The 26,905-nt window shown below is 38.4% G+C and overlaps 4 protein-coding genes and 1 long non-coding RNA gene across 5 annotated transcripts; 2 read left to right on the top strand and 3 right to left on the bottom strand.

Annotated features, from left to right (window-relative positions):
• Positions 1 to 181: 181 nt before the first annotated feature.
• LOC141784680 (uncharacterized) lies at positions 182 to 1,113 on the top strand. The gene is made up of 2 exons (XR_012597468.1): positions 182 to 420; positions 550 to 1,113. It is a non-coding gene; the product is annotated as an uncharacterized LOC141784680 (long non-coding RNA).
• fdxr (ferredoxin reductase) lies at positions 443 to 10,807 on the bottom strand. Its single transcript, XM_074662506.1, has 12 exons — positions 10,357 to 10,807; positions 10,159 to 10,262; positions 9,038 to 9,133; positions 8,524 to 8,646; positions 8,287 to 8,400; positions 8,057 to 8,158; positions 6,362 to 6,469; positions 6,027 to 6,111; positions 3,141 to 3,340; positions 2,893 to 3,064; positions 2,638 to 2,811; positions 443 to 1,553 (listed from the first exon to the last, which is right to left on the bottom strand). Exons 1-12 carry the CDS (start codon positions 10,436 to 10,438, stop codon positions 1,423 to 1,425), a joined length of 1,491 nt encoding a protein of 496 aa, XP_074518607.1. The 5' UTR covers positions 10,439 to 10,807; the 3' UTR covers positions 443 to 1,422.
• A 717-nt stretch (positions 10,808 to 11,524) lies between these two features.
• LOC141785488 (uncharacterized) lies at positions 11,525 to 13,103 on the bottom strand. Its single transcript, XM_074663828.1, has 4 exons — positions 13,028 to 13,103; positions 12,314 to 12,679; positions 12,110 to 12,237; positions 11,525 to 12,030 (listed from the first exon to the last, which is right to left on the bottom strand). The coding sequence occupies exons 1-4, from the start codon at positions 13,101 to 13,103 to the stop codon at positions 11,884 to 11,886; spliced, it is 717 nt and encodes a 238-aa protein (XP_074519929.1). The 3' UTR covers positions 11,525 to 11,883.
• A 1,389-nt stretch (positions 13,104 to 14,492) lies between these two features.
• narf (nuclear prelamin A recognition factor) lies at positions 14,493 to 23,031 on the bottom strand. Its single transcript, XM_074662536.1, has 12 exons — positions 22,736 to 23,031; positions 22,080 to 22,152; positions 21,930 to 21,995; positions 20,463 to 20,591; positions 20,248 to 20,380; positions 20,034 to 20,168; positions 19,006 to 19,124; positions 18,787 to 18,916; positions 18,630 to 18,702; positions 17,599 to 17,736; positions 17,345 to 17,502; positions 14,493 to 15,873 (listed from the first exon to the last, which is right to left on the bottom strand). The coding sequence occupies exons 2-12, from the start codon at positions 22,134 to 22,136 to the stop codon at positions 15,626 to 15,628; spliced, it is 1,386 nt and encodes a 461-aa protein (XP_074518637.1). The 5' UTR covers positions 22,137 to 22,152; positions 22,736 to 23,031; the 3' UTR covers positions 14,493 to 15,625.
• Positions 23,032 to 24,282: 1,251 nt separating this feature from the next.
• Positions 24,283 to 26,812, top strand: cybc1 (cytochrome b-245 chaperone 1). The gene is made up of 6 exons (XM_074662510.1): positions 24,283 to 24,434; positions 25,160 to 25,247; positions 26,030 to 26,071; positions 26,182 to 26,352; positions 26,427 to 26,571; positions 26,653 to 26,812. Exons 2-6 carry the CDS (start codon positions 25,160 to 25,162, stop codon positions 26,810 to 26,812), a joined length of 606 nt encoding a protein of 201 aa, XP_074518611.1. The 5' UTR covers positions 24,283 to 24,434.
• The last annotated feature ends 93 nt before the right edge of the window (positions 26,813 to 26,905 follow it).

Genomic DNA, 26,905 nt, shown 5'->3' with positions numbered 1-26,905 from the left:
GCACCGACTCCAGACATCATGTAGAGAGCGACAGCGGCGCTCCCGAAATGAACACTGCTGGCTTGGGCATCGGCTTCCCCCACAACCCTTTTGCTCGCTACTGCTACCACTACTACCCTGGTTTAATCCCCTTCCACAGCAACCCTGATGAAAGCAACCCTACAGCTGGCGACTCTTCCCACAACAATGCTACAGTTGGTGACGCTTCCCACAACAACAATGCTACAGTTGGTGACGCTTCCCACAACAACAATGCTACTGTTGGCGACGCTTCCCACAACAACAATGCTACCGTTGGTGACGCTTCCCACAACAATGCTACTGTCGGTGACGCTTCCCACAACAATGCTACTGTAGGTGACGCTTCCCACAACAATGCTACTGTTGGCGACGCTTCCCACAACAACAATGCTACCGTTGGTGACGCTTCCCACAACAATAATGCTACTGTAGGTGACGCTTCCCACAACAACAATGCTACTGTAGGTGACGCTTCCCACAACAACAATGCTACTGTAGGTGACGCTTCCAACAACAATGCTACTGTAGGTGACGCTTCCCACAACAATGCTACTGTTGGTGACGCTTCCCACATCAATGCTACTGTTGGTGACGCTTCCAACAACAATGCTACTGTAGGTGACGCTTCCAACAACAATGCTACTGTTGGTGACGCTTCCCACATCAATGCTACTGTTGGTGACGCTTCCCACATCAATGCTACTGTTGGTGACGCTTCCCACAACAACAATGCTACTGTTGGTGACGCTTCCCACAACATCAATGCTACGTCCAGCGACAGCAACAGTATCGGAGGGTCTTCCAAAAAGGGGGCTGACGGTAAAGCCACAGAGTTGCATGAAGGGGTTGCAGAAGCTGAACCTGGTGCAAAGAAAGTTGTTGACGCCGTCAGCGCGGGTTCACAGGAGCATGGGGCTTCCAAAAAGACTGCAAAGCGAAGCGTGCCATCGTTATGGTCTCATATGGTCCACTGAGAGCTCTGAAGTAGGGAATGGGTCCTGGGATCTGTGCAAGAGTTCATTTGCACCTGTGAGGTTTCTGCACAGGTTTCCATTTTATCTGTCTCTGCTTTGAATAAATCTGAAAACAAACTTCTGTCTCTGTCTTTAAAGTTGATTTTGATTTGGTTACTGCGTTTGGGCGTTTTCATGTTAAGACCAAAATCCACCAGCTAAGAACTGCACATCAGACGCAGGATAAAATAGATTTATTTCATTCAAAATTAACAGGTTTTACATTTCATTTCATGAAATGTGAGTGTATAAAAATTTGAACTTATCACAAACACTTTGAGTTGGTTCATAATAGCATCAACTGTAGAGGTCTCTGGCGATAACGTAGCTGTTTTTTTTTTCTGTCGTAGTGCAAAAGTGACTCAGTGTCCAGTTAGAGTAGAGCTGCTCACTTCCAGGCCTCCAGCAGCATTTCTTCTACCGTCAGTAGTTTCTCTCTGGGTTTCCCAACGACTTCCCCCTTTCTCATCTCCACTGCGTCGATCTTCTCCCAGTCTGAGAAAAGCACTGGTTTCACTCCTGCAGATGGTACCAGAACAAAAACAAGAGGTCACCTGTAACAGGGGATGTTTGATATCACTTTTTCCCAGACCAATACTGAGTACTGATACCACGAGTACTTTTGATGCGTAAAATTTCAATTAACAGTGACTGATTATTTTTTTAAAGACGTTGACGGCACAGTCACTCTAACATTAAAGTGATCCTCCAGGATGGAACAAGTTGGGTCCTATCACAAGGTTTAGGGCAGAAATTCAGAAACTCAGACGGGGCCATATTTAACTTGACCAAAAACACAAATAAACGGACTCCCACCAAAAAAATCTGATATGGGTCTGCATTCACGCTTTATTTAGAGAATTTTCAGCGCATTACTTTCACACAAAAACACCGCTAAATAAGGCTCTAGTTCTCATTGTGTCGTAAAACGGCGCTACCTCCGCTGCAGAGACACGTCTGAGTGCAGAGGAAACCTGCAGAGGAGCAGGGAGGGGGTGTTTGGTGTGAGCGCTCTGGGCTTCTGCTGCACAAAAACACTGCTGTAGGGGTAATTTCTGCCCTAAACCTTGTGATAGGACCAAACTTGTTCCATCCCAGAGTATCACTTTAAGTCCGAAATAAAAACAAACGACCCTCTAAGTTTACCATTTATTTTTAACATATTAACAAAAGTGCAAAAACCAAAGTGAGGTGCAAAATAAAAGTTTATCTGTTAACTCTCACTGGTGTCAAACTGCAGGAATGTGGCGCCAACTACTGGTGAGGAGGACCTGCTCCACATACGATTTTTTTGCCTTGACTATCAGCTGGTATCAACAGTCTTTGAGAATACTGATAACTTGAAACAACAATAATAATAATGAACTTTATTTTTATAAAACTTTATAAAAATGATGTTACAAAGTGCTTCATAAAACAAAAACAAACAGTAAAAAGAAATAAAAGAGAAAAAGTAAAACAGATAAAAGAGAAATGTGAGGAAAAACACAGAAATATATAAAAGGCTAAGAACCACCCCCTGATGAAGGAAAGGAAAACATCTGTAAAACAAAAACAAACATTGTGTCTGTAGCTTTAATTGGTGGTTGTATGAACTCTGTACCTCTCTCCTCCAGCAGGGCACTGATGCTTTGTGAACCCGGCTTCCCCGCAGATATGTCCAACGCTCCTGAGTCCATGTCCTCCACCACTGACCGCGCCGTGTCGAAGCTGTTGTTCATAGTCGTAGCTATCACCCCGGTCGGCCCAGTTTTCAGCCAGCCGCTGCAGTACAGACCTGGAAGAGGGAGGTTGGAGTTTAAGGCAGAGGTTTTTACGTGGAGGTTTTGCTGCTCTGAGTGGTTTTGGTTGTAGTCACCTGTCGCTTGTTGGACTCGGCCCATGCTGTTAGGCACGATGGCTTCACGGGAGTCAAATGGCACCGATGGATCGATGGGGAGACTCTGGTAGCCGATGCTGCTGATGACCAGGCCACAAGCCACATCCTCCACGCCTCCTGTGAGCACGGCTCGCGCTGTTTCCCCTGAACCCTGATCGCACAAAGACGACTCAGTGAATCCACATGGACACGAGGGGCCGCTCAGGATCAACGAGAGAGACTATTACCTCCAGCTTGTTGACCGCCAGTCTGATGCCGGATGTTTTCTTCTGGTCAGAGTCCGACAGGATTTCAACAGGGCTCCGGAAGAATCTGAATCCCCAGATCCTGGATGCTTTGGTCCGCCTCTCCTGCTCTTTCTCTCCGGGGATCTCCAGGGCCGTCTTCAACATCAGCTCGGTCAGACGCTTCCTGGGCCTCGGCAAATCTGACACAGCAGAAAAACTGAGAATTAACAAGAAAAGGCGTGTTTCCTCTCAGCAAATGGGTTAAAATGCTGACACTAAGTGTAGAAAATATAAAAATTAGAGATCGACCGATTATCGGTCAGGCCGATGATCTGGCCGATATTTGGCATTTTGAGGAATATCAGCCTTTTTTTAATCTGATGGCTGATATGAAACCAATTTAAGTTATCGAATACCAATATTTTCACTTCGACTGCAAATTAATATCGGCTTCAAATATCGGTTATTGGCCTCTTTGCCTACTAATTATCAGTATTTATATCAGCCCTAAAAAGTCCACATCAGTCTATCTCTGGTAAAAATGTGAAATAAAATGTACAAAAGCAGTGTATGACAGCTGAAAATACAAAACATGGGAAATGAAAATCGCATAAAGTAGTGGGAAAAAAAAGCCAAAAATAAGAAACTGTGATAAAATTGCAGAAAGCTGCTAAAACGTTTTGCCTTTCCACTTGAAATAAAGAAATTGCAGTGAAACAGAGGCCTCTGCTGCCACCTGCTGGCTGTTGTGACAAAACACTTGCAGAACCAGAGAAGTGTTGAAATCAGAGGGTTATGACATCACTCATACATTTATAGATTGAGAGTTTTACCCATGCAGGATATTTTTGAAAAAAAATCAGGAAAAAAATCACTTTATTAAGTCTTTGTCTTTCCTCCCAGCCCACAAAATGTGATAATTAATGACCAAACCTGTTCTTAGTAGAGCTTGTTAATGTAAAATCCTGACCTAAAATGAGCTGTTTGGATTTTGGGGATTTGCTGACGTCAGTGATTCCCTTTTTTGACCAATCAGGAGCAAGTCTGACCTGATTGGTCCACCGGAGCAAATACACCAAACCCCCTCCCCGCTGCTGGAGAGAAATCTCTCCAGCAGCGGGGAGGAGAAATCCAAAGTTGAAGAGCCATCACCGCTCTGTTTTTGGCTGTAAACAGCCACACAGTTCCATGCTCAAGCTTCCCATCTCTGAAGAAGACAGACTAAGTGTCTAGAGTTCATTTATCAGGAAATGTTCCAGCTACACTCAGTAAAACTGAGCATGTGTGTGCTAGTCACTTCACGGCCGACTGCTTTTCCAACTTTGGACAGTCCAACAGAGGGCTAGCCAATAGACTGGTCCTGAATCCAGGCGCATTACCAACCATCCTCCAACAAACCTGGGACCCTGGAAATGTGAGTATTTTAAATGCTGTGTGCTGTGGAGCAGATGGAAGAGCTTTTCCTCAGTGTCCCCCCTGTCTCTGTGTTAGCTTCAGGATGCTAACTTTAGCTGCTGTTAGCCTGTTGTTTTAGCCTGTAATGTTACAGTAAACGAGCTTCTCTGTTTTCTAAACATTGTGCACTCGGAGCTCGTGGCGCCGCTCTCAGTGACGTGGAAGAGCGGGGCGGTATCAGCGGTGGCTCATTTACATATGAAGGCCACGCCCACTAAATCAGAGCGTTCTGAACAGAGGGGCTATGAGAGCCTGGAAACAATGCTGCTGTGCTTGATTCATTGGCTTTTTGGACCAAAACATGTTACTACCATTTCATGAAGACATCAATGATCCAGATTAAACTGCAGGAAAGGAGCAGGAGGTGGAAGCTTTAAGGGCTCTGAAATATATGACAATGCGATGAATAGCACTAAGCTCTGATGTGTTTTTATGTCTGTCAGCATTTCAACATAATTAGATCACACTGTCGTATTTCCTCTTTTTTATTCTTTCTTTGGCATCGTAATTAATTTTTGTGGCCAAATAAAGATAAACTTCCTCTAACTGCCTGTTTTTTGCTTTGAGGAAACGATTATCTTCTACTTTCAGAGAGGCTATTCTGATTCTGAGTCTGTTTTTATAAACGTGAGACTCACATCCTGTGGCCACTCGTCTCTGAAATGATCTTCATCACAGCTTCTGGTAACTTATTAACCACAACACAGATATCTAGATATCTACAGTGAGCTTAAATAGGTTTATAAATAACCCAGATACAACAACCACACTGACACACACGTCTTATAGCAACATACAGGCGTTTATGAAGAGATCATGTGACTGCTGTTGTTTTTCGCTGATTAAACGAGTCATTAGAGTAAAGGTCAGTGGCTTCGTCACTTCAGAGAAGGAAAATGTTTCTTTTTGTTAAGAAAAACGGCCACACTGGCCTCTCTCTGTTTCCTGTCACAGCCTTTGACGTCGTTCTGAAACCACAAACTGGTAAACACAGCAGCGCCGCTTTTATTTCACGTCCTTCAAGTTTAGAGGACAGCGAGTGTCAGATATCACAGAGACAGGATCAAGGTTATCACAGTTAGCCGTGAACAGGCGAGGAGACTGTAATCACTCTGCCTCAGCCCAACGTCAGCTCAGCAAGGACGACAGGAGACCAACACACTGCAGAAAACTGAAACCAGCGTGTGAATGTTCAGGTTATTAGTTTCCTCCACGCCTTCACGCTGCACATGGGCATACAGGTCTCAGCAGGGTTTGTTCCTGCTCCTAACCACAGCACACATTTCCTCCTTCCTCCTGACATTTAAACCGTCAGATTGAGTCAGCTGTGAGACGTAAACTTCCACCCTCGCTTTCGTGCACGCACAGAGGGAACTGATGAGGAAAATTCAACGGGAAGCCCTGAAAATTAAGATGAGTGAAACATCTCACCTTTGAGAGCTTCAGTGATGCCCTCAAAATCAGCAGCAACCATTTCCGGTCTGGTGTCTGGCAGATTCACCATCTCTCTGAGCTCCTGTGGACGAAACAAACCCAGACTGAGCTGATTCATTGCAACACGCTGCCATTAAGAGTTTATCCTCTGCTGCTTCTCAGCCGTCAGTGTGTCAGAGTACTGCTCTGATTACTTGGTGTGGTTTAATGGTTTAATGGTTAAAGACGCATCAACGTTTGGTTTACAGGTGGGCTGGGGTTGTATAAGTAGGACAAACAACGGATGTTGTGATGATTTTTTTTATTCTCCTCTCAAACAAACAAACTCTTACTTTTATGGTGCAGGCGATCTGTGCGGGTCCTCTCCTTCCGACCACCAACACTCTGCGCACTTTGCTCTCAGCCAGAGCCTCCAGAGCCGTCTGCGTGATGTCAGTTTTCTGAAACAGATAAAAGAAAAAGAGCTGATGAATTACAGCCTCTTCAAAGTGTGAAATGTAAATTAAAGAAAGACTGATGTGTTTTTTTCATGGTTGATACTGATACCGATTATTTGTAGTCAGTCAGGCTGATACCTGATATTTGGGCTGATATTAATTTGCCGTTAAAGTCAAAATTTAAAATGATACAAACTTCAACACTTCACTTTGTTTAAATCCTTTTCAATATATGTTTATGAAACTGTTCCCAGGCTCAGCAGAATGACTTAAACTTAAAGAAAAACTAAAAAAAATAGCTCACAAAAGTTTTCTTCAGAAAATAAAGTTTTCAAAATTTTCAATCTAACTGAAATGTTATTTTCTCTTTCACTTATTTTGTTTTAATTTCAACCAAAAACAAACAAATACATAAATAAATAAAAAAAAAAAATTAAATTGCAAGAATTTTGAGATTTCAACAAATTGCAATTTTTTTTCATTTTTAAAAAAAAAAATTAAATAAATTTATAGAAATTGCAAAAATTTCCAAATTTTTGAATAATAAAAAAAACCCCAAAATAAAATAAAAAAATAATAAATTCAAGAATTTGCTCAATTTAAAAAATAAAAAATAAAAATGTCAAAAATGTGAAAACTCTTACCAAAAGATTGGTATTTTAATAATTTGCAAAAAATTGCATGAATAAAAAAATGACATATGCAAAAATTTGAAGTTTTTCTTTTTTTTTAAAATAAATATTATTTAAGTATTGTTTTAATTTCATATATTGTTTACATTTGACAAAAATTTGCAGAAATAAAAAAAACTGACATGCAAAAATTTGAAGTTTTTTCCATTTTTTAAAATTAAATATTGTTTAAGTATTGTTTTGCTTTTAAATATTGTTTAAATTTGACAAAAATTTGATTTTTTTTAAATATCTAAAATAATTGAAATTCAAAATTTGTAAGAGGTGATTAGTTCAACAAAAGTTAACGCATTATTTTATTACATGCCAATGACTTTAATCACCAATACCTTTGAATTCTGTCTGTAGTACCTGGTACCGATTCATGTAAAACCAAATAGTACCATATTTAGGTACCTAAACACATCCTTGTGACTGTGAGGGAGTGGAAGAGTTGAAGATTTTCCACGCTGGACATGAACACAGCATTACAAGTTTATATATTGAGGAATAAATATGCTTAATTAAAAACCTTTGAGATTTTATTATTGAACAAATTATCATTTATCGTCACATTAACACACAAAAGTACTGAAAACTGGTAACGTTGAGTACTGATACCGATGCCAGGAACCAGGCATTGGTACCATAATGATTAAAATGTGAAAAGGTGGCCATCCCTAGGGCTAATGTTACGCTAACAGCTAATCATCAGTCAGCGAGGTAATGAGTTTTTGCAGTGTTGCTTTCTACCTCTCACACTCTTCACCATATCTCCTCATCTGAACGTGTGTTGATGATGCTGGAGCTGCAGTTATCTCAATGTAACATCGCTTTCCTTCCTTTTATCAGACTCACTGTGACGCTTTTTGAAAATGGCCAAAGTCTGTTTTTATTTTCTCATCTTAGGGTTCCTCACCTTCAGAATATCCAGAGGACTCAGGAGGATTCTCGCTACATCCAAGGCCACGTTGCCTTGTCCCAGAACGACGGCGGTCTCACAGCTCAGGTCTGGACTCAGCTGGACGACAGAGACAGAGAGAAACAGCGAGAGTTCAAACCAAGAGGAAAACCTCAAACAGCACATGAAAGTTACTTATACAAACTTTGAGTCGAGTTTCTTGGTTTGAACCCCTCGTCCAGACTCACCTTTCGACAGCTGGGGAGCCCATTGTACCAGCCCACAAAGTCTTTGGCGGAGTAAACTCCAGACAAGTCTTCTCCTGGGACTCCCATCATCCGGTTTCCCTCTGCTCCGTAGCTCTAATGTTAAAACACACAGAAACCACACACGTCTCTGTTTTTATTTCCCTTTCTTTCTTTTTTAAAATTCTTTGTGCTGAAGCAACTTAGCGGCCAAAGTCTCAGTCTTTTTTTAATTCTTACCAGTACGACAGCATGGTACGCCTGCTGCAGCTCCTCAACGCTCACATCCTTCCCCACGTTCACGTTACCGTAGAAGCTGCAGCGCGAGTGTTTGGCCGTCTGTGTGAATGTGTTGATGACGTTCTGAGAAAGAAAGTTAAGGAAAGTTAAAGAATTTCATATCTCCTGTAGAGAGGTAGTGAAGATCTGGGTCAATCTGCTAAATTAGGTCAGGAAGGTGGATGTTTTTCATCAGAGAACAGGCTCCAGTGTGTGTGGGAAAAGTATTAAAAGATTAGTCTGAGATGAAGCTGTACAAAGTCTCACTTTATGAGCCTTAACTTCAGGGAAACATTATGAGGCATTTTTGGTTTCCTGGAAAAGTAGGGGTGTATCTTTAAGAATCAACTAAGAGAGGTTGTTTGATTAATTGATTCCAAAAATGTGATTTTAATCCATAATCTTGTGTTTTGTTGACTGTGCTTTGTCTGTTTTTGTGTTTTCTGTCTGTAACTTTGGGTCTTAAGATACAGACCTTGACTTCAGGATGATCAGGGGCCACCCCAAACCTGACGAGGCCAAAGGGGACTGGCAGTCGCTCGTAGACGTCCACTTCCACGTCTTGTCGAGCCTGAGGGAAGGAAAATCAGAACAAATCCAGCTTAGAGGAAGAAAAAACACTTCTGATGTCATCAATTACTCCAGGAAAATGTCTCTGGTTTATTGCTAAACCATATTAGTGCACAAAAACAGAACAATACACCTCCTACGGTTTATCAGGGAGACTCATGAGTGATTATTCCTGCCCTGCTATAAAGATAAATAACATCAAATACTGATAACTGCAGTTAATTCTTATAAATAAAATAAATAAATGTGTTATCAAAAACTAAGTTAATATGTGTCAATAATTACTTACAATTTTAAGTAAGATATGACACATTAAATAATTATTGTTTTAAGTATTTACATCATTTCATTAATAAACACAATATTTATTTCCAAAATTAAATAATTCTTGACAGATTATTCAGATTATTTGAAAATAAAGTAAATTAAATAAATAAAAAATGAAAAATTAATAATAAACTTAATTGAATACATGTGTTAGGAAATACTTATGAAATAAAATGTGTAATAATTATTTTAAATGATTAGAAAAGTTAACATGTTGAATAGATGACACATTTGAAAATTATTTATTTTTTAAAGTAATTTCATCATTTCATTAATTAAAGAATTAAATACTGTTTTATTTATTTCTAAAATTGAATAATTCTTCATACATTTAATTACTTTCACAATTGTGTATTTGATTTTATTTTGAAAATAAGTACACAAAAATAGAACAATACACCTCCTACGGTTTATCAGGGAGACTCGTGAATGATTATTCCTGCCCTGCTATAAAGATAAATAACAACAATTACTGATAACTGCAGTTAATTCTTAAAAACAATGTAGTTTTTAAGTAGTTCATTTGTACATTTTAAAATCTTAGGAACAAAATGTTTGATCAGTTTGTGTTTAGGAGTTGAGTTTTAATTCCTTTATTTCCCAGAATCAAAATAAAAATAGATGATAACTTAAAAATTAAGATGACTGTGGGAAAAAAAAACTATCTAATTTTTGAGTTTATACTTTTATTGCACACACCTTGATGAGATGCTGGGCTGTGTAGAATCCTGCAGGACCACTTCCAACTATACACACCTTTGGGTTACAGGAAGAGAAAGAGGCTTTTCCACTTCTCTTTATTCCTGTAGAAACGAGTCAAAACCATCTAAAAACAACTCTTATTTGGACTAACTTTATTTATAACACCATAAGTACAGATGTTAGCAGAGACCTCACCGTTATGGAGTCGATCGATCCATTTATTAGTCCCCGAAGTCCAGAACTTCCACCCGGAAAACAGCAGTTTGTGTCCGCTCATCTTCTCCCCAGATCCCCGCTAAGCTCCCTGGCTTCAACCCAAAAACAGTAAACGGATTAATCTGTTTCTCCTTCCCGAGCTGTGACAGCGAAAAGACATTCAGGGTGATGTTTTCGGTGTGTTAGGTGAGCTGCTTCGCATTGCTGCCCGGTGCGGTGAGCTTTGGACAGAGAGCAGGAACCAAAGAGGACAGCGTTTGTTTTCCTCCCGGACACTTTTAACAGACTCCACAATCAAACTGAAGGTAACAGGTAACTTCTATTTTATTTCCACTAAAGGTTCGTTTATTCGTTTAGAAAATATTCAATTTATCCTCCGTTTTTATTCGATTGTAATTTTCAAGGCTGCATCTTGTGTCACAGTCAAAACAGTCCGTGGAGCGGCGGTACCTCAGTACGTAGGTTCCACGCCTTACAACTATTGCGAATGTCCTCTATAACACCTTTTTTTTTCAACTATAGTTTTTTAATTGATATTTTTCAAAAAAATAAAAATAAAAATAAAATAATAAAATAAAATAAAATAAAATAAAATAAAATGAAATGAAATATAATATAATAAAATAAAATAAACAAAATAAAATAAAATAAAATAAAATAAAATAAAATAAAATAAAATAATCAAATCAAATAAGATAAAATAAAATTAAAATGATAATTATATTATGAATATTAATATTATTGTTGTTATCTTCTTAATTGTTGTGCTTTACAAGGTGCAGTTAAAATATTTTCAAAAAAAGGTTCTGCTGTACCAAGACCAGGATATCAAGACCAGATTGCTGAACCCATAGTAACTGCTACTGCTGAGTTCATCCCCAACATGCAAAATATGCTCTTTTACCTCTTGTATTTATATCAATATTTTATTGTAGTTAATATTTTCCTCTTGTATGCATTCAAAGTTTCCTGTTTTGCATTGACTTGCACAATCAGATGTGCACTAACGTGTTGGAAAACAATGAAAGTCTACCTATAAGACAATAATTAAGATTCAAGAGCAAAGGCTTGAACTTTAATGGAAATAAATGATCCATCTTTATTTTTATCCAAACTGTATTTAAAGACATGAGAAGATGCACTTTAGACAAAGCTCAAATTTAATGTTTACAGGTTTGTTCAAAAACATGAAATCTTTGTATATATATGTATCTTTGCACAGGAAAGCTATAGAACAAAAACACTGGAAACCTCAACTCTCACAGCAGCAAACTAAAAAAGCTTTCTCTGCTTACTCTGTAAAAACATATCTCACATGCTCACTCGCATCAGCCAGGATGTGGTGGCTCAGTCGCCTTTTAGAGGCAAAACATTCATGTGTTCACAAGAGGAAATAAAGGGCTGAGTAAAACGAGAGGCACCTTTCCTGAGCTGCTGACTCAAAAGAGACCTCTGTTACAAACTCTGACTGATCTTCTTGATCTAAGGGTAGACTGCAGCTTTTCCTCAGCTCTGCATCAGGCCCCTGTGGTACAGTGGGTTTCCAGATGTCATGAGGTAGGGACAGTGTTCTGCATGCTGAGGAGAGGGATGCTGTGGTCGGGAAGGTCTGGATCTGACTTCCTCTCCGGCTGGTCTGAATTCTCCACTGAACTGCAGAAACAAAAGGAAAACCATCATCAGGGCCATTTCTTCTGCATGATTGTGTGAACAGATCTTTTGTGGCACTTACTCTGTTGCATCTCACAATCAGTGCTCCGATGCAGAACAACAAAATGACAAAGAACGCTGCCACACTCAAAATGATGAAGATGAGATCCAACACGTTGCTCTTGCATTGGGTTTCACTGGCGCCTGATTCTGTAGAAAACACGACAAAGTGAATTCAATGTGAACTGATGATTTTCTAATGTTGCAGCAGCAGCTTTTCACCCACCTCTGATAATGATGATGGTGCCGTTGCCGGACTGGTCTTGTGGTTTTGCAGGATATTTGGGTAAGTAGCTCCAGCTGCAGAAATACACGTCGGTGTCGTCCAGGCCCAGCAGAGAGAGCTGCAGAGTGAACCTCTGACCTCTGCTGCTCGGCGGAGCAGGGACTACACGGATTCTGTTGGTGAACTCTGTGACGATGGTGCTCTTTGTGACTTCTCCCTTGATGAGGTTCAGGTACACAATCTGCTTGTTGCCTTTGAAGTACCGGTGCAGGGAGAAGCCCTTGGCACCAGGAACTGACGTGGAGCAGGTGATCTCAGCGGACGAGTTGATCCTCTTTAAAGAGATGACCGAGGGAGCCTGAGAAACTGAAACAAAGGGATGAGATTTAATTTAACTGTCTTATATCAAAGAGATGAACATTGTGTTTTAATGGCTCTGCATTCATCTGAAAACATGAGGAACTTGTCATTTTTTTCAGAAATTATTTGCCACAGATGCACAAAAACAAAAAGTAATAAAAAGAATAATTCCTTTTTGATTCTGAAATATTTTTATACAAAAAACCTTAACTTTGAAGAGAAATCCACAGAGTCCTGTTTTGATCTTTTTACAGAAAGTCTTTGACGGGAAAGGATGACTCAGTGGCTCCTGTAAGAACATCTGAACCCTAAACTAAAACACCTCTTGCGCCTCTCTACCTCACTCAAACTCACCTGTCGTGGTGCTGATGGTGATCTCCACGGGGATGCAGAGTAATCCCAACATGCAGCTCCACCACCGGGCTCCCATCCTCAGAGCTGGGCCGCAGACCGTTGGTCACGGGCACATCTGTCTGACTGAAACGAGCGAGAAGCGCCTGAAGAAGCTGAAGGAGGAAGTGTGACAGAGTCAGACTCTGTGGTTTCATCAGCTGGTGTGCGTGCGTGTGCCTTTGCTCTGCTTGTTATCAGATGAAAGGTGTGAAAAACTTGTTTTTGACAAATACAGCTACTGTAGGAAGAGATGTTCAGCAGCACTTAATCTTCCCACACTTTGGTTTTAACTCTGACTTTAACAGCTTACTGCACATTCAGTTCACTCTTTGATTTTAATCCCTGCTTGTCTTGAAGGTTTTTTTTAAAACATTTTTATAAGACTTCTGCATATGGAGGACAAAAAGTGCCAAAATTAATATATAAAAAATATATAATTGAATAAATAAAACAAATAAACCAATAGTAATTTAGATAATTAAATGCATAAAAAAATATTTAACTTTGAAATAAAGTGAATAAAATAAATTAATAATCAAAAATAATATATTATTATATTATTAATTAAATAGATGTGTTATGAAATACTTATTCAATAAAATGTGTAATTATTATAAATGTTAAGAAAAATAAACATTAAAAATAAATGACACATTTAAAAATTATTTTTTTCAAGTATTTACATTATTTCATTAATTAAACAATTAAATAATAAATTATTCTTCACACATTTAATTATTTTTTACAATTGCGTATTTAATTTAATTTTGAAATTGATTAAATAAAATAAATAAAAAAATGAAAAAATATATAATCATATACTAAATTAAATAAATGTGTTATGGACTACTTATTTGATTAAATATGTCATTATTTTAAATGTTAAGAAAAGTTTACATTTTAAATAATCAATGACCCAATCAATAATTATTAATTGTGTAATCATTCACATTATTTACTTAAACGATTATATATATTTTTATTTCTAAAATTAAATAATTTTTTCGACAGATTTAATAAATAAAACAATTGTGATTTTGATTGAATTTTGAAAATAAAGAAATAAAATAAATAATCGAAAAAATATATCATTAGACTTTATTGAATAAATGTGTTATGAAATATTTATTTAATTAAATGTGTCATAAATTAGTAAAAATGTTAAGAGAACTTCACATTTTTGATAATTAATGACACATTTAATAATTATTTATTGTTTGAGTATTAACATTATTTGATAATTGAATAATTTAATATTTTTTAATTTTTCGAAATCAAATAAGTCTTGACAAATTTTATTTTTTAAACAATTGTGTATTTAATTATTTATTAAATTGTTTATTTATGTATTTATTACATTTTGGCACTTTTAGTCCTCCATATTTGCTATTTAATAACTATGCTTAAATCAAGCAGCCTGGTTCAAAAAACATCTCCTGTCTAAATCACTAATTTAACTATCAACACACACTGTACAGGGGTAGAAATTTTTTTTCTTACTCTGGGTTTTAATTAATTGTTAATTAATTGTACAGTCTATGGCGAACATTAATATAACTTGCTGTTCACAGACCTCACTCCTTAATAACTGGACGTTGACAGCAGAAAGAAAATAAAAGATGTTTCACCAAAGCCTCTTAATACTCTTGTTTTTGGACAAAAAGAAAAGTTGATTTGATGTGAAAAAAAAAGAGACTAAACACGAGATACTTCACACTTTTTCTGGATTTCTTGCACCAGTATCTACTTGTTTTAATCGTTATCTGGGGATCCATCGTTGCATACATTGTTTTCATTCATCAAATCTCAGTCACAGAGCCTCTACGTTAAAATAATCACACACTCCATTTGTGGAACATTTTGCTGCTTTACATTTATATTTGATCCCTTCAGAAAAACAAAAACATGAAATGTAAAAAAAATACCCATGGAACACAAGAGGGTAACAAAAAAGAAATTATGTTAAACCATAAAAAAATAAAGGCTTGGATCTTTTATTAGGATGGATAAACTAACAGTGAGCTGTAAATCCTCATAAGCAAACGCTGCTGTTTATTTTAACGTGCTGTTAAATGCTTTAGTTTGCAGAGCAGCTTTGTTCTCTTTAATACGCTCGATAAGATAAGACGGTCACACTGTTGCATAGTTATCAACGTTCTGACGACAGTGAAACAGCGTTTCTGGACGTTGGAATAAATTAAAATCCTAAAAATGGAAATCCTCTTCCTTGCATGCAGTACATGAGCTAAAAGCATCTTTGTTGTTTCCTCAGCGGCTTATTGCTTCGTCCAACAGAAAGTCAACACCTGCTACACACTTCCTGTCCTCAGAGCAGCTGGTGGATCGGAGGAAGTTGAACCCAAAGTTTTGACGGCGTTTCCCAGCAGTGGTTTGACATCACTACATCATCCAAACAGAAGCTTCCAGAGAAATCTCCGTCATACAGCTTCAGTCTCAGGTGGAAGGAGATCAACATCCAGACATCGCCCTCCTGTGGCTGAATGGAAGAACTGCACCTGCTGAGACCTCACTGGTCCAATGTAAGACATCACTTCCTGCTCACCACTGCATGTGTGGCGGCTGTGAGGAGACCTGACTCTCGTTTCTGTACTGGGTGTGCAGGACTGTGCTGGCCTGCGGGGAGTCCTGGCCCTGCAGCCAGTCTTGATAGAGGGTGTGCAGAGCAGGGTTGACCTCTGGGAGACAGACCGGGAGGCTGCTGTAGGCCTCTTCCATTTGCTGGACCAGGTTTTTATCCACCCGGCCGACGACGTCGCTCTCTGCCTGACCACGACCGCTCAAACACCCTGAGAGGAAACACGACAGAGACAGAAGGGAATTACAGCGGGTATTGAACGCCTCTACTTTTTTCTCATCACATTTATTTCCAAAGCTGCAATTCAAACAAAATTTCTCCCAGACATTGGTATCAACTCAAATAATCCTCTGGTGAACCCTTTTCTTTACTTCTTTCCACAAATGTTCAGTTGGATTGAAGTTAGGTGATTGACTAGGCCGTTCTAACAGATTGATTTTCTTTTTCTGAAACCATTTGAGAGTCAACTTTGCCGTGTGCTTTGGATGGTTGTCCTGCTGGAAGGTCCAGCCACGTCTCATCTTCATCATCCTGGTGGATGGCAGCAGATTCAGATCAAGAATTTCTCCATACATGGCTCCATTCATTGCTCCGTCAGTTAGATGAAGTTTGCCAACACCATGAGATGAGAAACAACCCCATGCCATGATGCTTCCACCGCCAAACTTCACTGTTGGTGTAGTGTTTTTGGCTGATGTGCAGAGCCATTTCTCCTCCAAACATGGTCTGTAGTATGACAGCCCAAAAGTTCAGTTTTGGTCTCATCTGACCAGACAACATTCTCCCAGTATTCTACAGGCTTGTCAAGATGCTGTTTAGCAAACTTTTAACCAGCTTCAACATGCCTTTTCTTGAGGAATGGAGTCTTGTGGGCTGAGCGTCCATAGAGGCCATGGCGGTGGAGTGCATTGCCTGTTGTTTTCTCTGTAACAATTGTACCTGCTGCCTCCAAGTCTTTCTGGAGCACTTTCAGGGTGGTCCTTGGCTGGTTGAGTCCTCTTCTGACTATCTTTCTGACTCCCTGGTCAGAAATCTTCAAGGAGCTCCTGTGCGTGGCCTGTTGATGGTAAGGTGGTGCTTCTTCCACTTGTGAATAATGGCCCAAACGGTGCTGACTGGAATATTCAGGTGCTTTGATATAAGTCTGTAACCAGTTCCATTCTGATGCTGAGCAACAATCAGGTTGTGAATGTCTTCAGAGAGCTCTTTGCCTTTACCCATCATGAGGTGTGTGCTATTTAACTGCTTGGTGAAAAAAACACCTTTTTTTATAGGACCATCAATTTGCTCTAGCCCAGCTGATGTTGGTTTGCACTAATTGGAAGTTCAAGTAATAATTACTGACAGATTTCAGGTGGTATGGTGCATTTCCTGTCCAAAGTATACAGCCTTTCCATGGTGTGTTCAATACTTTTTTCCTGTGTTATCGTACTGAATTCACCATAATCATTATTTATGGACCTGAACGTTGTGATTTCTTTTCATGTGTGGATTATTTGAGTTCAATGTCTGGTTAAAATTTCATTTGAATTGCAGCTTTGGAAATTAATGTAATGAGAAAAAAGTTGACACATTCAATACTTATTTCCTACACTGTATTACATTTCCAATATTTCTTGATGACTTGGCATGAACAGAAAAGTTACATAACTCTTCCAAAACGTGTGTTATTGTCTCTTTACCTCCTGGGCAGGAAAGCACCTCCACCAGCTGATAAGGTACACGTCCTTTCCTCATTCGGTGAACCAGAGTCTGGATGTTCCTGAAACCGTAAATAGCAGCAAACTGCAGCAGAGTTTCTCCGTCACGCTCCAGAGTCACCTCCTGGAAGTCCCTGTTCCTACACGCGCACAAGGAAACATATGACGGTTACCTCGCAAAAAAGTGAAGTGTGAAAGCACGACTTCATCTACGGATGGGTCTGGGTGTGTCTCACCTGAGGGTTTTGTACGTGATTTCGTGAACTTCCAGACCAAACAGCTCTTTGGCAGCGTGTTTGAAGATGTGCTCCAGGAAGCCTTCAGAGCCTCGACCCTCGTGCCTCACCAGGGCCAGGTCCCCGGCCTCACCCAGCCTGACATCATCATACAAACAGGTTTTCAAATCAAAGTTCCCAAGTGTTCATTCATTCATTTCTGAGTGAAGAAAACGGTTAGAAAGCATCTGGTTTATCGACTCATAGGGATGAGAATCGAAAACCGGTTCCTGTTGAGAATCTATAAGAAATGTTTCAGTCCATCGATATCATTAGCCTTTGTGCTTAACGATTCCCTTATCAATTCTTTACATTGTGCCAGAGCCGCCGGGCCTTACGTCAACTAGTCTGCTGCAGCTAGCTTAGCTTAGCAGTTAGCTAACGTTTAAAGAAATGTACATCACTCTCTCTCAGGAGATTCATTTTCAGCACATTCAACATGGTATAAATCGCCTTATTTACCAAAATAACAACATAGAGCTAGCTCGATGCTAACGTATATAAGAAACTGCATTGATATGCTAGCAGTTAGCATACGTCAGTATAACTTTAGCTCCAGAATAGAATTTCAACTTTCATCACAGAAACATATCACATCGACCCTTTGTAAAAAATACTGAGAATTTCAAATGCTAAAAGCTAACAGGCTAATGAAAGGCTAATGGCTGACTGGAAGGTTCCAAACAACTTAAACTATTGCTATAACCACTTTGAGACACTAGATGGCCTAATTCAATTATTAATATATTACAACACAGAACATCAACGTCACATTGTGTGAAATTTTTACCTGTTTCTGTTTAATTATGTCCAGAAATATCCAGACTCAGGGACCAATTACATTTTATTCACTTACAGTATAAACTCAATTAAATATTGTTGACACAGAAAACCTGTAAAGCTAATTTTTGTACCAAGAAAATTCACAACAGGAATCAATAAGGGCATCGGTATTGACAAAATCTTATCAACTCCCATCCCTATCTACTCACACATGATCCAGTGGGACTGAGTCCAGCTCTTCCACTGAAACCTTCCTCTGCTCCATGAGGTAAAAGATCTCCCCTGAAACAACACAAACACTTAATAAATTAGTATTATTAATGAGTGCCACACTTGAAATGACCCAGAGGTGTGAGGAGACTGCACCTGATGTGAGGACACAGTCCACATCCCTGGTCTCCAGCAGGCTGTTGTAGAACTCCTCCCTGACAGCCTCTAACTTTTTATCGAAGCAGGGAGCCACCAACACGTGGTACACCTTCTCTGGACTCAGCTTCTGCAGAAAAAACACAATGAGGTTGTTTCCTGATGTGTACTTGGACTAAATGCTAAATGCTAATAACATGTTGAGAACATGGCGCTCACCTGCTGTTTGGAAAAGTAATCTTTGACAAGACTTCCCATGATCTGCTGAGGCGACCGGGCTGAGCAGATATGAGGAGTGACCAAACTGCCCAGGACGCGCTCAGCGTAGCGGATCCAGCCTAAAAAACACATTTCCATTCACAGGTTAAGAGTCTGTTTCAACTTTTACAGGAATAATCCTGCTCAATCATCACTTCTGGGTCTCTATCCATGTGTGTCAGTGTCTGTGTCAGTCTTAACGCCCTCTCCTCTGCCTGGATGTTGATGTTTTAGTTGTTTCAGGGTGTTTCTGGGTGTAAAGTAAGCGAGGTTACCTCAACCAATCACAGCGCCCAGTGTGAAAGTCACTTAGCATGTTGGTTAGCGAGTAGAAGAAGCTAATCAGAGCAGCTACGATAGCGGACGGAGGAAGAAAAACAACCAAAGTGAAACGAAACGCCGAACAGATAAACTTTTTACTAAACGAGTGATGTGAGTTAGCTTTATGCTAACCAGGTATGCGTCAAAAACCTGGGATTAGCTTGTGCTAACATGCTAAGTCAGGTGCACGGCTGTTGAGTCTCTCCCACCTAGAAACGTGATGCTACAGGGGCTAGTAAGTGTGTTCATGTAATCACAGTTGGAGGCTGTGGGTGTGTGCTGCAGCTGGCACTGAGCCAAGGAGGAGGAGCCCAGTTTGAATGTTGTGTTTACAAACAAGTAACGAAAATTCCTGCAGACCCTCACTTTTACTGCAAGTACTGAAACATTTGAGGCAGTTTCATCAACATTACTGATATTTAAACACTTGCTGAGACATCTACTGAGAATAAGAAAAGGAAAGTCCCTGAAACTCCTTCATGCTTCCTCTTTCTATCTCTGAGAAAGGGAGTGGTTAAAGATGAGCTTTCTATCTTTCTCCACCAGCACACCACCGCTATCTGCATTTCAAACACAAGCCGTGGCTTCATGTGCTGCACACAACATGTGCGTTACAGTTAGAGCAGCAGAGACAAAACAAAAATGGATGAGACAGGAGGAGGGTTTACCTGGGCAGGACGAGGTGAACATGGGCAAAGCATTCGAGTCATGGTGCCTCCGCCGATACCTCTGAATAAACTCCTTCTGACTCTCTAGGATGCTGAAGCCGGCTGCCAGCGTGGTGTCAAACACGTACCTAACTCCTGCAGGAAAAGACGGAGGAATGAGAACAAATACAGAGAAGATAACCACAGTTGTGTTGTGATAGCCCTCTGTGCTCACCTAAAGTCTTCAGGAAGCTACAGAGTTTCTGAGCAGCCTCAGTGATGTCCACGCCAAACTTCACCGCAAAGAAAGGCAGAGACTGCGGGCACACGGAGGCTACCAGCACTTTGTGCTTTGACACGTCACACTTCTGAAAGGGAAACAAAAAGGACAGACTTAGCTCTGCTTCCAGACTCCTGAGATTTCACCGACAGATCGTTTTAACATCGCACCTTATTGAGCGCCACAACCCGCTCCACTTCCTCCAAGCTCTGCTGAGAGATTTTCAGATTCTCCTCCTCGGACAGACAGCCGTCACAGGACAGGCAGGCACTTAGCAGAAGCTGAGATCCTTCTTGGACCTGAAGATGCAGATAATAACACGTGAGCTAGCTTTTTAATAACGTGGAGTAACGTGAAGTGTGTTGTTATTTTAACGGAGAGGCTCTGTGACTGAGATTTGATGAATGAAAACAATGTTCGCTACGATGGATCTCCAGATAACGATTAAAACAAGTAGATACTGGTGCGAGAAATCCAGAAAGAGTGTGAAGTATCTCGTTGGGACTCTTTTTTTTTTCTCATCAAATCAACTTTCCTTTTTTTTTTCCAAAAACAAGAGTTAGAGAGGCTTTGGTGAAAAATCTTTAGTTTTCTTTCTGCTGTCAACGTCAAGTTATTGAGGAGTGAGGTCTGTGAACAGCACGTTATATTAATGTTTGCCATAGACTGTACAATTAATTAATTACAGTGTGTGCTGATAGTTAAATCAGTGATTCAGACAGGAGATGTTTTTTAAACCAGGCTGTTTGATATAAGCATAGTAATTAAATAGCAAAAATGGAGGACTAAAAGTGCAAAAATGAAATAAATACATAAATAAATAATTTTATAATTTAACAAATAATTAAATACACAATTGTTTAAAAAGTTAAATTTGTTAAGACTTGTTTGATTTAAGAAAAATTAAAAAAAATTGTTTATTTATTAAATATTGTAAATACTTAAACAATTAATAATTATGAAATGTGTCAATAATTATTTAAAATGTCTACTAATCTTAAGATTTTATAAAAATTACACATTTAAATAAATAAGTATTCCATAACACATTTATTTAATTAAGTTTATAATTAAATATTTTTTTCATTTTTATTAGTTTTATTTACTTATTTTCAAAATTATATAAAATACACAATTATTCAACTAATTAAATCTATCAAAAAAAAAAATAATTCCAGAAATATAAATATATATTTTTTTGTTGAAGTATTGAAATAATGTAAATACTTAAACAATAACTTTTAAATGTGGATTTTTTTTATTTAAAATGTCAACTTATCTTAAAATCTTAAATAATTAATGACACAATTAATCAAATAAGTAGCTCATAACACATTTATTAAATTAAGTAAATAATTTTTATTGTTTCATTTTTTTTTATTCAACATATTTAACTTAATTTCAAAATTAAATAATTGGTGACGCATTTTGTTATTTAATTAACTATTTGCTTAATTAATTACTTATTTAATTTAATATTTAAGTTTGGCACTTTTAGTCCTCCATATGCATAAGTCTTATGAAAATGTCCAGAAAAAACCTTCATGACTAACAGGGATGATTCAAGGAAGATTCAAGATTCAAGTGCTGCACAACATCTCTCCTTACAGTAGCTGTATTTGCCAAAACGACATTACCTGTCCGTTGGTTTCATCCCTCTCCTTGTGCGAGTTTTCACCATCCTCACTCTGTTTCTTGTTGCACTAAACAAAACAAAACAATCATGAGTAAATAAATAGGTTGAGTTGATTGTGAGACAGTTAATTGTGATGGATCCAGATGTTTACCTGTTTGGTGCAGTTCTCGCACTTCTCCTTCCGCTTTCCTATGTTAACCTCTGACATCTTCCCTCACAGTTATCTGTAAAAAGAGGTCGTACGTGTGGATATCAGAAACATTAGATCCCAAAGTGTGGAGCCTTCAGCCTGTTTCTGTGTGTTGGTTTGGCAGCTCCACCCTCTGCAGCCTGTCCAATCACCAGCAGCTCTCTTATCGTAAACACAACAGCTCAATAATGATGGGAAACCAGAGGAAGAAAAACTGACAGTGAGCTCAAGCAGAATCCTGTTATTATGAATTTAGATGGCTCAAGTTAATGATATACACAGAGGAAGGAAAACAGCTTTAAAGACCATTACATGACTAAAGGAGGAAAACCCCACATTCATCACTGACTAAACTCACCAATTATGTCATTTAAACAACAGAGAATGTAAATTATAACATAGATATCATAGTTTTTCATCCATGTGTAGCAATAAATCCTACATTTTTAACTAACTTTGACTTATTCCAGGGCTGCTGCAGTACAGGCCTGTTTTCATAATGACTGTTCATGCAGTATTTTCTGGGTCTATGCGACATTTCCACAATATCACAGCCGCTTTCAACACAACAAGGCTGAATATGATAAAACTCCCCGACAGGTTTCTATTTCACTGACCTGAAACACAAAGACATGGAAAAAAGCAGAGGACGGGCAGAATAAAGGGAACCGCACTGACACAGCACAGCAGGTGAGGTCAACAGTGTCTCAGTCTTCTTTCAGTCTCAGGTGAAGTCTTCTTCGGGCGCTGTCATCGCTACTTTCCGCTAAACTAAAAGATGAAAATAAATCATCTCTAACTTCGGTTTCAGAAAACGTCGCGAATCCCGACATTAGATCCACTCATGTTTGTGTAAGTCCGACTCCATTGTGCACCCCGGTGAATCCACGACGCACGCGCAGTTGAAGTAACTGTCTCCTCAAGTGCACCGGAAGTGTAGTTTTTCCCTGTAATATTTTCAAGACAAAAGGCAAACTTTATTTATTTATTTATTAAAATTTATTAAGCTTATTTTAATTCTTTCATACGGAAGCGTATTGCATTAACTTGAAGAAAAAAAAAAAAAAAACAACTCGTGTTTTTCAGAGTAATTTATTCTTCGGTTTGTTTTTTGTGGTAATTAATTTTGTTTTTCTGATTAATATTTCTTATTGATTTGTTTTTTGTTAAAATAATCATATTGGTTTGTTTTTTGTTATATTTTTTTCTGTTTTTATGAGTATTTTTTTTTGTGGTAATTAATTTTGTTTTTCTGATTAATATGTTTTATTGGTTTGTTTACTCCGTAAAACAGGAAAAAAATAATCTGAGAACAGAAAAAAATTAGGCAGAAATAATTAAAACAAAAAACAAACAAATAAAAAATTATTAATCAGAAAAACAAAGTTAGTTACCACAAAAAATATTACTCATCAAAACAGAAATAGTTATAACAACAATAAAACCAATATAATAATTATCACAAAGAACAAACCAATAAAAAATATTAATCAGAAAAAAAATAATTAACACAAAAACCAAACTGATTATTATTATTATTTTTTCGTAGGCAAATCAGTTTACTGTATGTAAACACAGGCAAGCAGAGACAGGCAAGTATGTATTTATTCACCTTTTACTTTCAGTCTGTATAATCTTTGTAGTGATGAGCCCTTCTTTCTGTTTATTAACTTACTGTCATTATTTTGTTTTTCTTTTCATTTGATTCACTGCAATTATTTTTTATTTAATCCTTAATTTTTTTTTATTCTATTTTATGTAACCTCAACCACGGTCTATAAATTTATGTGTTAATATTGAGATGTCTGACACTGGAGAGACTCCTGCTCAACAGGAAAGACTCAAAGATTAGTTACACAATTTGGGTAATAATTAAATATTATTATTATTATTATTATTATTATTATTATTATTATTATTATTATTATTATTATTATTTTGTTCTTTTTTTCTTTTTTTTTTTTTAATTTTATATCAATACAAACAGATTTCAGGTTCAGCAAATTCAGTCATGAGTACATAAACATTTTGACTGTAAGTTTAGTCCAGAAAGCATCGGGACACTTTACATTCAATTTATTATTATTATTTTTTTTTGTTGATAATAAAACTTTTATTTTGAAGGCGGTTTCAAAGTGCCGTCCAATCAGAACAGACTGATCCAGGAAGGAAGTATCACCCATCGAAGTCACGTGACATGTGGAGGTTGTTGCAAAATAATGTGCAGAACTTCCTTATAATTCAATGTATGAGCTTCCTCGTGGGGATTCAGTCTTTAGTTAAACCTCGGTATTTGATAAAAAAAGAAGAATTAAGGTAAGTGATCAAAAACGTCTTAAAGCTTCCGTCTGTCATCATCACTGTGAGGTTTTCAGGGCTGTGCACCACGCCTATCATCACTGACAGCATCCTGATGGTCTGTGCTGAGCCCATACTGATCTAAAAGAGAGATTCAACCCGTTATCAGGTTTTTACTTACAAATAAAGTCATATACGGTTAATCTTAAGGAACTTTAATTTTTGTTTGTCAAAGAACAGATACATGTCAAATTAGCAAAACAAACGTTCCTCCTCAATGATCACCCTGGTTTTCCAGGACGTTTTCAGCTCCTAGTCTATTTTATTTTTCAATCTGCGGCTGTTGGAAGTGCCTAGATGTGCTGCATGAAAGTAAACATTTGTTAGTTAATTAATTTAACCTTATATTGACTGTAGGACACTGAAAGAAAATTGTATCCTTGTGTTCTTTTCATGTTTTTTATCTAAAGTATTACACTGATAGTCTATGTGAATTATGTATTAGTTTCACTGAAGTAAATAAAGTAGTATTCAAGTATGAAAATATTAATTAAAACCAGATTTTAATAGCTTATAGTCATATAAATGCAAATAGTGCAAAGACAACATATCAAATAGATGGATTCCTCTAGGGTAGTTAAATAAATTTTTATAAAAGTGAAATGAGTTTGCTAAAGTTTAATTTTAATGTGAAATTGATGCTGTGTTTGAGTTTTTGTATCTGTTTCCTTTCCTTGGTTCAGATGGGATACATGATGGTAGAGGAGCACAGCTCCAACTTACTCCACCTGAAGAGATCTCCAGGCATCCGTTCCTGGTCTCTTCTTGTTGGTAAGTTTGTGTCTACAAAGGTTTGTACCAGGGATGGGAATCAAAAACAATCCATTGATATCGTTAGCCTTTGTGCTTAAAGATTCCCTGATCAATTCAGGATTTCCTGAAGAACTGACTTCATAAAGAAATGTACATCACTCTCTCTCAGGAGATTCATATTCAGTACATTCAAAATGTTATAAATCACCTTATTTACCAAAATAACAAAACAGCACAAGCTTGATGCTAACGTATATGGGAAACTGCATTGATATGCTAGCCGTTAGCACACATCAGTATAAATTCAGCTTCAGAATAGAATTTCAACTTCCATCACAGAAACATATCACATCCACTCTTTGTAAAAAATACTGAGAATTTCAAATGCTAAAAGCTAACAGGCTAATGAAAGGCTAAAAGCTGATGGAAAGGTTCCAAACAACTTAAACTATTGCTATAAGCACTTTGAGACACTAGATGGCCTACTTCAGTTATTAATATATTACAACACAGAACATCAACGTCACATTGTGTGAAATTTTTACCTGTTTCTGTTTAATTATGCCCAGAAATATCCAGACTCAGGGACCAACTACATTTTATTCACTTACAGTATAAACTCAATTAAATGTTGTTGACACAGAAAACCTGTAAAGATACTTTTTGTACCAAGAAAATTCACAACGGGAATCGATACTGACAAAATCTTATCAATTCCCATCCCTAGTTTATACAGCCTGTACATGAACCCTCTCTGAAGTACAAACTCTCAAACATCCCTTTCTCTTATTGTTTTGCAGGTATAGCATCTGTTGGGCTAGCTGCTGCTTACTACAGCTCAGGTACAAACTAACTTGAAATAGTCCCTCAAACGTTTCAAGACTAAACATCTACACAGCCTTCTCCGTTCACTTTGGTGACTCATGAGTTTTATTTCCTGTTGATCCCACAGACAGCATCTTCTGGAAGCTCTTCTATGTGACAGGCTGTGTGTTTGTAGCCATGCAGAACATGGAGGAGTGGGAAGAAGCTGTGTTCGACAAAACCAAGAACCTGATTGAACTCAAGAGTTTTAGCTTGTACGCTATGGTCCTGACGTTCTGGAGGAAGGGGCATGAAAAAGGTGTGTGACACTGCTGAGGTCTACTGTCTGAGTGTACGTCAGAGATCCTAACTTGTTCTTTATCTTTCTCTCAGTTGTGTTGGACCTGACGCAGCTGTGTGACATCTGTGTCCAGGAAGAGAAGGTACGATATTTAGGAAAAGGCTACGTGCTGATGCTGCGTCTGGCTGCCGGCTTCTCCTACCCGCTGACTCAGAGCGCCACGCTGGGCAGCCGCAGGTACGTGATGGGATTGAAGTATTCCTGTGTGAAAGAATTGAAACAAAAACACTAAGGCTGTGACTTCCTGTTGCCTTTCAGCGATGTGGAGGCGGTGGCTTCCCTCTTGAAGCGCTTCCTGGGCCTGGAGGAGCTGCAGAAACGCAGACAGCAGGAGGAGGAGGCAGCGTACGGAGGAGATGAGGAGGAAGACTCTTTGGAGGAGAGTAGTGATTCAGACGATGAAGCTGATGAGCAGTGATCTCACCGTGAGCGGGACCTTCCTGTGACTTTGGGTGGATTTTACTGAGGGCGTTACTCAGCCTCCAGTTTTATTTTGCCCCATTAGACATCA

This window comes from Halichoeres trimaculatus, unplaced genomic scaffold (assembly GCF_033239565.1).
Source record: "Halichoeres trimaculatus isolate MK-OKI-2021-1 unplaced genomic scaffold, fHalTri1.1 fHalTri1_scaffold_23, whole genome shotgun sequence".
NCBI classification, from domain to species: domain Eukaryota; kingdom Metazoa; phylum Chordata; class Actinopteri; order Labriformes; family Labridae; genus Halichoeres; species Halichoeres trimaculatus.
Note: the sequence above shows the minus strand (reverse complement) of the source record. Positions and strands in the feature narration are given on the sequence as shown.

What these genes read in the sequence shown, in the direction of transcription:
- fdxr (XM_074662506.1), bottom strand. Translation starts at nt 10,438, where the DNA reads ATGAGCGGACACAAACTGCTGTTTTCCGGGTGGAAGTTCTGGACTTCG. An exon ending in AGATCGCCTGCACCATAAAA is followed by an intron (nt 6,112 to 6,361) that starts GTAAGAGTTTGT and finishes TTTCGTCCACAG; the next exon opens with GAGCTCAGAGAGATGGTGAA. An exon ending in TGGCGGTCAACAAGCTGGAG is followed by an intron (nt 3,065 to 3,140) that starts GTAATAGTCTCT and finishes TTGTGCGATCAG; the next exon opens with GGTTCAGGGGAAACAGCGCG.
- LOC141785488 (XM_074663828.1), bottom strand. Translation starts at nt 13,103, where the DNA reads ATGGGAGCCCGGTGGTGGAGCTGCATGTTGGGATTACTCTGCATCCCC. An exon ending in CACCATCAGCACCACGACAG is followed by an intron (nt 12,680 to 13,027) that starts GTGAGTTTGAGT and finishes CCTTTGTTTCAG; the next exon opens with TTTCTCAGGCTCCCTCGGTC. An exon ending in CACCATCATCATTATCAGAG is followed by an intron (nt 12,238 to 12,313) that starts GTGGGTGAAAAG and finishes TGTTTTCTACAG; the next exon opens with AATCAGGCGCCAGTGAAACC.
- narf (XM_074662536.1), bottom strand. Translation starts at nt 22,136, where the DNA reads ATGTCAGAGGTTAACATAGGAAAGCGGAAGGAGAAGTGCGAGAACTGC. An exon ending in GTTCACCTCGTCCTGCCCAG is followed by an intron (nt 19,125 to 20,033) that starts GTAAACCCTCCT and finishes TGTGTTTTTTAG; the next exon opens with GCTGGATCCGCTACGCTGAG. An exon ending in GGTGCTTTCCTGCCCAGGAG is followed by an intron (nt 15,874 to 17,344) that starts GTAAAGAGACAA and finishes GTTTCCTCTCAG; the next exon opens with GGTGTTTGAGCGGTCGTGGT.
- cybc1 (XM_074662510.1), top strand. Translation starts at nt 25,160, where the DNA reads ATGGGATACATGATGGTAGAGGAGCACAGCTCCAACTTACTCCACCTG. An exon ending in TGCTGCTTACTACAGCTCAG is followed by an intron (nt 26,072 to 26,181) that starts GTACAAACTAAC and finishes TTGATCCCACAG; the next exon opens with ACAGCATCTTCTGGAAGCTC. An exon ending in GCCACGCTGGGCAGCCGCAG is followed by an intron (nt 26,572 to 26,652) that starts GTACGTGATGGG and finishes GTTGCCTTTCAG; the next exon opens with CGATGTGGAGGCGGTGGCTT.